Genomic DNA, 12,521 nt, shown 5'->3' with positions numbered 1-12,521 from the left:
TCAGCCACCAGGTGGCAGTATTGAAGCGTTGCAGAGTTGTGCCGGCTCACACAGCATCAGACAAGGCTCCGTGAGTGAAATATGAATACCATGGCGAAAATATGAAATATGATCAGAATAACGTCGTACGCCGTGATCTGGCAGAATTCGCATGAACTTGAAACACGTCGTAAGCCGTTTCCGGCGGAGAAAGTGTTAACATGCAGTACTATTAACTTTACTTAATTTCTAAGATTAGATCATTTAGTTATTTTTAAATGTCTGATCTAAAGATAAACAAAGGGTTTTAAAAGTGTTATATTTATCTTCTCTTATAGTACCAGAGAGAAGCTGAGGAGAATCGACCAGCAACAAAATCAAAATTTAGTTAAAAAAATATATATATATATCTTTATTTTTAATTTTTTTACATTTTAAGATTTAACATTTTTCCCTGTGGTATCGAAAATGGTATCGAATATCGATACTTTTCAAGGTATCGTATCGAAGTTCGAAATTCCAGTATCGTGACAACACTAGTGTGTTGTCAGTTGCAATGTGACAGCTGTTTACACATCATATATCATTTTTGTTTTGATTGTATTGTTCCACTTTTGCTTTGGCAATGTAAACTCATGTTTTCTCATGCCCATTGAATTGAGTGTGTGTTGTCTGTGTATGCAGAGTGTGAAATAAATGGGTCATGCTGCCTGCATGCCCAACGTGAGAAGTTAGTCTCGTCATTCTTGTAATTGCTACACTACACCGTTACAATGATATATAAAATATCATATTATATTATATACCCATTCAATATGCACATGACAGAAAATATTATATGCCATATAATATGTTCTGTCATGTGCATATTGAATGGGTATTACTAATACTAATACTAGCCGAGAGTAGGTCAAATTTTGGCTGGTAGCTCTCGGCTAGGTGGTAAATTAAAAAGTAGATCTTGGTTCAAAAAAGGTTGGGCACCCCTGGTCTAAGGCATCATCATCAATCATCACCGCTCTACGCCTGAACACCATGTTTCAGAGGCCAGAGCCACACATAATGAAACTCCTTCCTGTTTGTAATCAGGTGTGCGGGGCTAGTCGGTACACGCTGTGCTCCCTGTTGTCTCCACACCAGTGGCGTCGTTAGCCCTGGGCTTCCGGGGCTTTAGCCCCGGATGTTTTTCTCCTAGCCCCGGATCTAAAAAAAAAAAAAAAAAAAATTTACATTTTTTTTTTTAACTTTTTTTTTTTTTTTATGTCAGCATCCCCATTGTCTGTGCTGAATGTTTGTTAGTGTTTGCTATTTTTTGTTGGTTTTTAGTACTTTTAAACATTTTTAGTAAGTAGTTTTCATTTGATCCTATAATTCTTTCATTCACCGATTTGTGGACTTTTTTTTTAGTGTCCTGAAAGGCGCCTTATAAATCAAATGCATTATTATTATTATTATCATCCAGGAGGGAAAAGACACTTTGGATAGTAGGGACTGCATCTCTGCCTGTCCTGACCAGGAAACACTTTGCAACTGTGATCTCCTCTGGCAATAGTTGGATATTGTAATGTGTGGCGAGGGGTTGCAGCAATTCCACTGAGAGAAACTGGTCTGAGGCTGGATAACATGCCTGTATGCCTCTCATAAATTGTTATCCAACTCATGAGAACCTGCTCTCAAGCTCTTGCAGCATTCTGTCGACGACTGGATAGAACAGTCTCTGTCTCAGCTGATCTCCTGAGCTGAGGTCTGAGCTTGTGCCACAAGATGACTCAACTACATACTCGTCCATCCTTTTCTGCTTCCTCCTTTGGCTGGTAGTATGTTCCTCAATCCAAAGGCCATTACATATGGCCTTTGTCCTGTCATACATGTCCACTGCCATCTCTGATGTGCGATAACCTTTGAGTGTGTCCTGCACTGTGCTTTTAAATAGTACAGATATTGAAGATGTGCACTTTAACGCAGCAGCACCTGGAGCCATCCATACCCATGTCCAGTGTCCTATAATAAGCTTTAATCGAACCTCGGATAGTCCGGTTGGTTTGGGGTGGTGTGAAAGCTCATTCACTCTTGCAAGTGAACCCTGCTGCGGTTCATTTGAGATGTGAATGCAAAGCGGACCAAAGGCAGGAAAAGACCCAAAAATCGAATCTTTTTTTAATGAGAAGACTGAAACATATGTATATAATGAAACACACAATAGTTTTTTTTCGATTGCCTAAGCATGATTTTGAAAACGGGGCCCGGTGTTTCAAAACACACAATTAGCACAACCACACACACAATTATCAGAACACCTCAGATCCTTTGCTAAATTAAACACTTGTCAAAACCATACACTAATTGTTACCATATGAAACACACGTTACATAATGACTTAATTCTGTTTGAACCAGTTACACACACTGCTGTGCTTAACCTAAAACACATTTAGCAATTCTACTTCTCAGTGATTAGAGTACTGTAAGTGAAGTACGCAGATAATGTGCAAATATACAATAAATTCACCAAACACTACACAAGACCAATGCTGTAGACTGATGAAAATATAATTTATTTATCTACATATACCCAAATCAATGATGCAGACTGATGAAAAAAATAACATTTTCTCTCCATATAACCAAATCAGTCAACATTTCAACATGGAGAATCACAACAATACATGTCCCAGTTTTCATGCTACTATGTGCATAACACTGTAAGCTCAGCAAATATCAGACAAACATAAAATACTGTATCCAGTACAGGTTAAAATTACAGTAACACAATTTTTTTTTTGAAAAAATGTAAACAGAAAATACTAGACATTATCTCTTTGCCTAGCTGGATCTGGCAAGATAATTTTTTGTTGTGATTCTCCATGTTGACTGATTTGGGAAAATGGGAGAAAATGTATATTTTCATCAGTCTGCATCATTGGTTGTCTTGTGTAGTGTTTGGTGAATGTATTGTATATTTTCACGTTCTCTGTGTACAGTACTTCACTCTCCTTCCATTTTGGTTGAAGACAGGTGAACTCACCTGCTGCATTTTTATAGTGCTTAAACCTGATTGTGTATCTACAATTAACTGTGTTTTTATTTTGTTATTGGTGTATATGTGTATGTATGTACAGTATATGTATATATATTATATGTATATATATATGTGTATATATGTATATTTGTACTCCTGTTGGGGCTTCTTGGACCAGATCAATGTTTTATCTGGCTAAATAAATAAATAAATAAGAAACTGATGATTTGGTCCTGTTAACTTTGAATTTTCTAGGGACTGCCCATATCCCTCTCATGGACCTGGACCTCACTTTGAGAACCTCTAATGATTCTAGTTATTCAGTATTCATCTCTAATTAATCTAAAATTGCGTATTTCTGTGCTAAAAAAAAAAAAAAAAAAAAAAAAAAAGGGGGGCTGAAGCCCCCAATGTTTTCTAACCCTAAAAACGCCCCTGCTCCACACGCAGTCCTTCAGTGTTTCACAGCGTTGGCTGAGCGGAGACAGGGTTTCATCACTCAGGGCGGCAGGCCGACCACAGCGTGAGCAGTTTTCTAACTGTTTTAATGATCAAATCCCTTAATCGCCTTCTATTATTACAGCATGCACTCCATACATCATAATAATAATAATAATAATAATAATAATAATAATAATAATAATAATAATAATAATAATAATAATAATAATAATAATAATAATAATAATAATAATAATAATAATAATGAATAATAATAATAACTTTATTTGTATAACACTTTTCATACAGAAATTGCAGTTCAAAGTGCTTCACAACAGTAAAAAATACAGGCATAAGCGAGCATAAAAATTCAATTTAAAAAAGATAGAGAGGTAGCAAGGTAATGTAAATCACAGTTTTTCAGTAATACAAATAATAAAATAGAATAGATTAGATAGAGTAAAAAAGTGCGGTTTGAAACCAAAGTACTGTAATAATAACCAAAGTATAACCACACACCAGACCAGAGGGAAAGCCAGAGGGCAGCTAATGCAAACTGTTATGGTTTGTAACCGACCCCAATCGCACAACACAAGACAGGTATGAGAGTAAGCCAAAACAGGGCATTTATTCATTACATAACAAAAGGCGGCACTGTCCCTTTAAGGGAGAACACAAAAACACTGGAGTCAAAGAATATAGGGAAAATGCGGCACTGTGCCTTTAAGAGGCGAGCAGGCTAAGGGGCTAAGGCTAAGGGACAGGGCCAGGGCAAAAAGTCAAGGACCAGGACCAGGGGCACTGGAGAGGGGGACAGGGACAGAGGCCCGGAGAGGCGGGCTGGAGACAGGGACAGAGAACAGGGTTAAGGCCTTGGACAGGGCGAGGGCCAGAGCTGCTTACAGGGATGGCAGGGTTCCGACGGCGGAGGCCTGGCACGGAGATCCTCCTCGGAAGCTGCAGACGGGCAGCGCAGAACACCGGGGTCCCAGAGGACCGGGGCGAAGAGACGCATCCTCCCGTGGAATAGGAAGCGATGCGCGCCGGCTTGACGTCTGGAGTGGGAGCGCGCCGGCTTGACGTCTGGTCTGGAGTAGGAGCGCGCCGGCTTGACGTCTGGAGTGGGAACACCACTCCAGGCCTGGCACGGAGATCCCCCCTCGGATGCTGCAGACGGGCAGCGCGGAACACCGGGGTCCCAGGGGACCGGGGCGAAGAGACGCATCCTCCTGTGGAATAGGAAGTGATGCGCGCCGGCTTGACGTCTGGAGTGGGAACACTGGAAAACCTCTCGTAGAGGATTAGAGAGCGCAGACGGTGTCCCACTCCAGGCAAACGGCGACAGGTGGTGATGGCTGGCCCGTCGTCTCACGCCGGAGACGCGGCAGGTGATGGTAACGTCCAGGACTCCATGAACACTGAACACAGATAAAGATACAGAGTCCAGAACACCGAACCAGCATACAGAACGACCCGACCAGGACTGGAGGGGAGGTCCAGGTATTTAAAGCCCTCTGGGGCGCTAATCATAACTTATGACAGCTGTGAAAGGTAGTCCAAGGGTGGGGGCTGGTGAAGAGCAGAGGAGAGTAAAACATCGCAAGGGTGGGGGCTGTTGAGGAGAGTAGACAGGGAAAGTCCAAAGGTGGGGGCTGGTGAGGTGAGGAGACAGGGAATTAAAGGTCCAGGGAACAGGCGAAACCTCACACAATCAAATCAACGTAACAATGAAAGTATACAAGATACAAGATACAAGATTCCTTTTATTGCCACACAACCAGGTTGGTGGTATTCGTGATCGGTACAGAGTGTAATAAGCTCTACAGCAGTGTTTCTCAACTGGTGGGTCGTGACCCAAAAGTGGGTCGCGGGGCCATTTTGATTGGGTCGCGGATGTGTGTAAAAAAATAAAAATAAAAGAAAAAGTAAGTATAATTAGTTTTTTTCACTACCTATCTTTGTGAAAGTGGCTTCTCAGCTCTGGTCCAGCTGAAGACAAAGCAGAGGAACAGATTGGACATTGAGCATGACCTCAGAGTTGCTTTGTCTACCATCACCCCAGACGTTGAGACTCTTGTCAGCAGCAAACAACATCCCCAGTTATCCCATTAGTTCCCTGGGATGTTAAGCTAAGAAGTCTGCTAAGAAGCATAATTATTTATTATTATTATTATTATTATTATTATTATTATTATTATTATTATTTTATTTCATTGTTTTTAGCCCTAGTTGCACTTTTGTTGCAACCCCAGTTATCCCATTAGTTCCCCCAAACTTACTGTAGGTCTGTTATGTTAAACTAAGAAGTCTGCTAAGAAGCATAATTATTTATTATTATTATTATTATTATTATTATTATTATTATTATTATTATTATTATTATTATTATTATTATTATTATTATTATTATTATTATTATTATTATTATTATTATTATTATTATTATTATTTTATTTCATTGGGTTTTTAGCCCTAGTTACACTTTTGTTGCTACCCCAGTTATCCCATGAGTTCCCCCAAACTTAGGTCTGTTATATTAAGCTAAGAAATCTGCTAAGAAGCATATATTATTTAATTTCATTAGGTTTTTAGCCCTAGTTGCATTTTTTTGTGTTTATTTCATGTTTTTAACAGTGCATGAAAGATTGCGTATTACTGCACAATTTTCTTTTTGAAATAAATCATAGTGGTTAAAAAATTTGGGTCGCGACTTAATGACTAAGGAAAATGTTGGGTCCCGAGGCTAGACCAGTTGAGAACCACTGCTCTACAGTACATACAACTGGAACATAGATACATTTAAGGAATAGAAGCAGGAACTAAATGAGCGTTGCTATTTCTTTTTTTTTATTGAAATACATACATGTAGGTGTTAGCACTGTTAGGTTTGATCCACAGACTGCTGTTCTAACAACACAATGTTCTAATGATGTCCAGCTGATGTTCTAACAACACTATGTTCTCTGGTCAATGCTGCTGTTCTAACAACACTATGTTCTCTGGTCAACGTTCTAATGATCCACAGACACATGTTCTAACAACACTATGTTCTAATGATCCACTTACTCATGTTCTAACACTATGTTCTCATGGTCCACAGACTCATGTTCTAACAACACTATGTTCTCATGATCCACAGACTCATGTTCTAACAACACTATGTTCTAATGATCCACAGACTCATGTTCTAACAACACTATGTTCTCATGATGTCCAGCTGCTTTTCTAACAACACTATGTTCTCATGATCCACAGACTCATGTTCTAACAACACTATGTTCTCATGATCCACAGACTCATGTTCTAACAACACTATGTTCTAATGATCCACAGACTCATGTTCTAACAACACTATGTTCTCATGGTCCACAGACTGATGGCCGTCCTGTTACAGCAGTCCACGCCATGTGAGATAAATCACCAGGACAATGAGGTAGGGTTCTCACCACACTTTAGTCCAGCAGGTTCTCAAGCAGGAGGTCACAACCCCCAAGTGGGTTGTGATTTGTCCCAGCAATAGTTTAAATCTCACTCCATTTTACCAACTATGATACCTTTTACATTTACATTTACTTTGTACACTGCTGAGAACAGTCCAAGGGAATTTTCTGCAACTTTTTATCTGGTTGCAGCAATAAACATTATGTTTCTCATGATTCCTGCTGACTGGTCAACTTCCACGTGCAAATTGCACACAGGTGCCGGAATCCTTACAGTGGTGCATGAGCTATTCATGATGCCATAACCTCTATACTTCAGACCAGTGAGATATTCATGATGCCATAACCTCTATACTTCAGACCAGTGAGATATTCATGATGGCATAACCTCTATACTTCAGAACAGTGAGATATTCATGATGGCATAACCTCTATACTTCAGACCAGTGAGATATTCATGATGGCATAACCTCTATACTTCAGAACAGTGAGATATTCATGATGGCATAACCTCTATACTTCAGAACAGTGAGATATTCATGATGGCATAACCTCTATACTTCAGAACAGTGAGATATTCATGATGCCACAACCTCTATACTTCAGAACAGTGAGATATTCATGATGACATAACCTCTATACTTCAGAACAGTGAGATATTCATGATGACATAACCTCTATACTTCAGAACAGTGAGATATTCATGATGACATAACCTCTATACTTCAGAACAGTGAGATATTCATGATGACATAACCTCTATACTTCAGAACAGTGAGTTTAAAAGCCCAAGCCGTAGTATACACACCTAATGAAACAAAACCCAAGCTGTAGTATACACACCTAATGAAACAATGTTTTCTTTAGTAAGCTAGGCTAGGCTACTAACCGCAGCTCTGGCTAGTTTTCCACCAAAGGAATGTACACAATGAAACACAAGGATACAAACCTGGTTTAGGGTAAGGGGTTTGGGGTAAGGAGTTTAGGGTAAGGGGTTTAGGGTAAGGGGTTTAGGGTAAGGGGTTTAGGGTAAGTGGTGTAGGGTAAGGGGTGTAGGGTAAGGGGTGTATGGTAAGGGGTTTAGGGTAAGTGGTGTAGGGTAAGGGTTTTAGGGAAAGGGGTTTAGGGTAAGGGGTGTAGGGTAAGGGGTTTAGGATAAGGGGTGTAGGGTAAGGGGTGTATGGTAAGGGGTTTAGGGTAAGTGGTGTAGGGTAAGGGTTTTAGGGAAAGGGGTTTAGGGTAAGGGGTTTAGGGTAAGTGGTTTAGGATAAGGGGTTTAGGATAAGGGGTGTAGGGTAAGGGGTTTAGGATAAGGGGTGTAGGGTAAGGGGTGTATGGTAAGGGGTTTAGGGTAAGGGGTGTAGGGTGTAGGGTAAGGGGTTTAGGGAAAGGGGTTTATGGTAAAGGTGCTCCCATGGTCGAGCGGACTGTACGCGGACTGGACTCTGCGAGGTCCGCGTGGCCTCTTTGAGCTTTCATAGTCGAGCGGACCTCCGCGGACCAATTTCCTACATGTCTCGCCCAGTTTACACAATTTTTCCCACACTGTTCAACTTCTGTCATGTCGTCGTCATCCGATGTCAAAATAAAGAGTATGTTATCTCCGTTTCCAATATTTCGATAATAAAACTGGCAGTTTTACACACTTCATTTAGAAAAGCCATTCTCTTTTGCGAGTGAAAAAGCGAGTGGTCAGAATAAAATGCAAATCGGCGTCACATTAAATGCAGGTCGATGTCAACCAAAAACGGCGAGCAGCGTTTTGTGTGACACCAAGTAAGCGGCGCGAATTGGAGCTTCGCACTTGGAGTCCGCTTTGGGTCCGCTTTGAGTCCGCGCGAGTCCACTCCGTGTACGGTCCGCTCGACTATGGGAGCACCTTAAGGGGTTTAGGGTAAGGGGTGTATGGTAAGGGGTTTAGGGTAAGGGGTTTAGGGTAAGGGATGTAGGGTAAGGGGTGTATGGTAAGGGGATTAGGGTAAGGGGTTTAGGGATGTAGGGCATATAAATGTGTCAGCAGAAAATCTGATCAACAAAAATAGTAATTACTGGCTAAGCTAGGGAAGCCCTGATAGTGTCTATGGTGTCAAATACAACCCATTGTGTTTCCTTTACTGTAAACCCCATTGTGTTGGCTTCACTGTAAACCCATTGTGTTTTCTTTACTGTAAAACCCATTGTGTTGGCTTCACTGTAAACCCATTGTGTTTTCTTTACTGTAAAACCCATTGTGTTGGCTTCACTGTAAACCCATTGTGTTGGCTTCACTGTAAACCCATTGTGTTGGCTTCACTGTAAAATACAACCCATTGTGTTGGCTTCACTGTAAACCCATTGTGTTGGCTTCACTGTAAACCCATTGTGTTGGCTTCACTGTAAACCCATTGTGTTGGCTTCACTGTAAACCCATTGTGTTGGCTTCACTGTAAACCCATTGTGTTGGCTCCACTGTAAACCCATTGTGTTGGCTCCACTGTAAACCCATTGTGTTGGCTTCACTGTAAAAATACAACCCATTGTGTTGGCTCCACTGTAAACCCATTGTGTTGGCTTCACTGTAAACCCATTGTGTTGGCTTCACTGTAAACCCATTGTGTTGGCTTCACTGTAAACCCATTGTGTTGGCTTCACTGTAAACCCATTGTGTTGGCTCCACTGTAAACCCATTGTGTTGGCTCCACTGTAAACCCATTGTGTTGGCTCCACTGTAAACCCATTGTGTTGGCTCCACTGTAAACCCATTGTGTTGGCTTCACTGTAAAATACAACCCATTGTGTTGGCTCCACTGTAAACCCATTGTGTTGTACCCACAGGGCATGACGGCGCTCCACTGTAAACCCACTGTGTTGTACCCACAGGGCATGACGGCGCTCCACTGGGCCTCGTTCCACAGTCGTCCCGACCACGTCCAGGCGCTCCTGCAGAAGGGGGCGGATCCCACGCTGGTGGACAAGGACTTCAAGACGGCCCTCCATTGGGCAGTGCAGGTAGAGCCGGCGCCATACAGGCTGAGTAAAATCCATCTGGTTTGACCATCATGAAGAGGTGGACGACGGTCATGCCACGCTATAGAGCAGTGGATGGTGGGAAAGAAAACAGTGGCATAGATTCACAGGGAGATACTGTTGATCAAATATACAGTTATCATGCCTTTATCATGCAGTTATTATCACGCAGCAGTCAAGACCTGCTGACTACAGCTGTGGGTTCTACTTTGACACTGCGTTTGCCTCTGCACTATATCGGCATGCGGCTGCCAAGAATAGTCTGACAGGATGTGTTTTTGTGTGTGTTTGATTGTCGTCCTCCATAACTTGGTATTTCCCCTTTTTTAAATTCTAAGTATATTTCCTGTGTTGAGCTACTGAACCATTAAATGTGTGTGTTTGTGTTTTTCATTTTTTTTTTTTTTTTTTTTTACTTTTTTAATTAATTAATCAATTGTACTCTCTATACTGTAAATGTGGGATATATTTACTAGGGTACATTGTTGACGTTTGTTGAGTTTGAGCTGTATATGGAAAATAGGCTTTTTGGAATGTCCTTAATTAACCCACCATTTATTTACAAACATTACCAACATAAACACGCTTTTCACATCCATAAAATACAACAAATACAATTAGAAAACTCATATTTACCTGTTGTCTAGTAGTATTCTGTGTATCAAGAGCTCAGTCAGTGAACCAGAGAATGAAAGCATATACTGTTTTACATTTTTGGTGGTGACAGGGCTGCCCATTCGTTGACATTTAGATTCCAGGATTGGGTCTTTAACCCTTTCACTACCACACTACCAAAATGGTTAACCCTTTCACTACCACACTACAGAAGGTTAACCCTTTCACTACACCTTTTTTTTTTTTTATTTTTTTTTTATTATTGCAAAACAAAAATTATTAAAAGTCAGTACTCAACACATAATGCATAATGAAACTAACAGTCAAGGTGGTTAAAATTACATGCAAGTACAGAAACAAGACAAAAAAAAAGTCTATAATAACATTTTAACCGTATACAGTGTATATCCAGCGAAATTAACAATTATATAAATGTTTATATAGGACATACCCCTAATACCTATTTTCTAAAACCCTACACACATATGCTCCAGCTCGAACCCCCCCCTCCCGGACCCCTCCTTGGATAGTACCTCCATTATCCCTCACTCCTAACCAGACACTACCATTATAAGCTAGCTTTTATTCTCTCCACCACTTCTACCCACATTGACATTTTGGATTCGTTGAGACCCAGAATTCTTGCTGTAGATATTTCTTGATATATCACATCGAGATATGTAAGAGACCAAACTTTCCGGCAAATTTTTTCCGGTTGAAACCAGCGTGATGCGATCAGTTTTTTAGCTACTGTGATACCCGATAAGACCAATCTCTTTAGCTGTGGATTTACTGCAAACTCAAAAACATCATTTAAAAGCAATACAGAGGGGTGTACTGGTATATTCCAAGATACGAGTTTTGATAATTGATGGGTCACATCTTTCCAGAATGCCTTAACTGGTGGGCAGTCCCAATACATGTGCATAAATGTCCCTTTGTCTCCATTTGTACATTGGGAGCATTTTGAGTCCTGTTTCAGGCCCATTCTGTTCAGTCTTATAGGAGTCAAGTATGTCCTGTGAATATAGTTAAGATTGATTTGTTGATGGTCCGGGTTCCTTGATGTAAGACGGACATTTGCCCATGCTTCTTGCCAATCAAAGTCACTTTCCAGGTCTGGAATATCCCTCCTCCAGACAGTGTCTAGTTGAAGGGTTTCATACGAGGACATTAGTAATTGATAATAAAAACCTGATACAAAACCTCCCAATGTTTCTCTTTCATAGAAAAATTTGTGGTATCTGTGGTGTTCAACTGGTATGTGTAATGGAACACCGTGAGACTTCAAACATAGGCGTAACTGTATGTAAAAAAGCCATGTGGACTCGGTGAGGTTAAACTTTGTGCATATTTCTCCATAACTACAGAAGCCCTGGTTATTAAAAATATCCCCTAATGAGTGTATGCCTTGCTCTTCCCATATAGGGAATCTTATAGGACGTTTTCCCATTAAGAGTGCATTGTTATTGAATATGGGAGTGTGATTATGCCATTTTTGAGGGTTAGGATATTTTTTTTGTGTTTCCCGCCATGTTCTGATTGCATGGGTAATTATGGGGCCAAATTTCCGCTCACAGTGCTTGATTGAAAGTTTAGTGTGTGCTATGTCCTTCAGTCTCTGTGGGGCTACTATGTTTTCTTCCAATTCTCTCCAAGATACCAAGGCCTGGGGATCAAACCATATTGTCAATGGTCTTAATGTGAAAGCCTTAAAATATTGTAAAAAATCTGGAACTGCCATGCCACCGTCTGCTTTATTTCTCTGTGCGGTGGATCTTTTTATGCGAGGTGGTTTGTTATTCCAAATAAATTTGTATGTGGAGGAGTGTAATCTTTTCCAGTAGCCCTCTGGAGGGGGTAACGGTAGCATTGAGCTGATGAAGTTGATTCTTGGTAATACATCCATCTTAACTATTGATACCCTTGCCTGTACTGAGTTTTTAAGTTTTGCCCACCTGTCCAGGTCGTCTTTGATTTTGTTCTGTATTTTTGTGTAATTGTGCTTCACCGTTTGTCTTA

The 12,521-nt window shown here is 40.7% G+C and overlaps 1 protein-coding gene across 1 annotated transcript in view; it reads left to right on the top strand.

The window, feature by feature from the left end:
• Nucleotides 1-12,521, top strand: part of ankrd55 (ankyrin repeat domain 55) — a gene marked incomplete at both ends in the record, with an annotated part of 106,567 nt that overhangs the window by 56,219 nt on the left and 37,827 nt on the right. Inside the window, 2 exons of the mRNA XM_084325945.1 lie at nt 6,811-6,871; nt 9,738-9,866. Coding sequence (XP_084182071.1) covers nt 6,811-6,871; nt 9,738-9,866 — 190 coding nt within the window. The remainder of the gene's footprint in view (nt 1-6,810; nt 6,872-9,737; nt 9,867-12,521) is intronic.

Source organism: Notolepis coatsorum, assembly GCF_963971535.1.
Source record: "Notolepis coatsorum genome assembly, chromosome: 12".
NCBI lineage: Eukaryota > Metazoa > Chordata > Actinopteri > Aulopiformes > Paralepididae > Notolepis > Notolepis coatsorum.
Note: the sequence above shows the minus strand (reverse complement) of the source record. Positions and strands in the feature narration are given on the sequence as shown.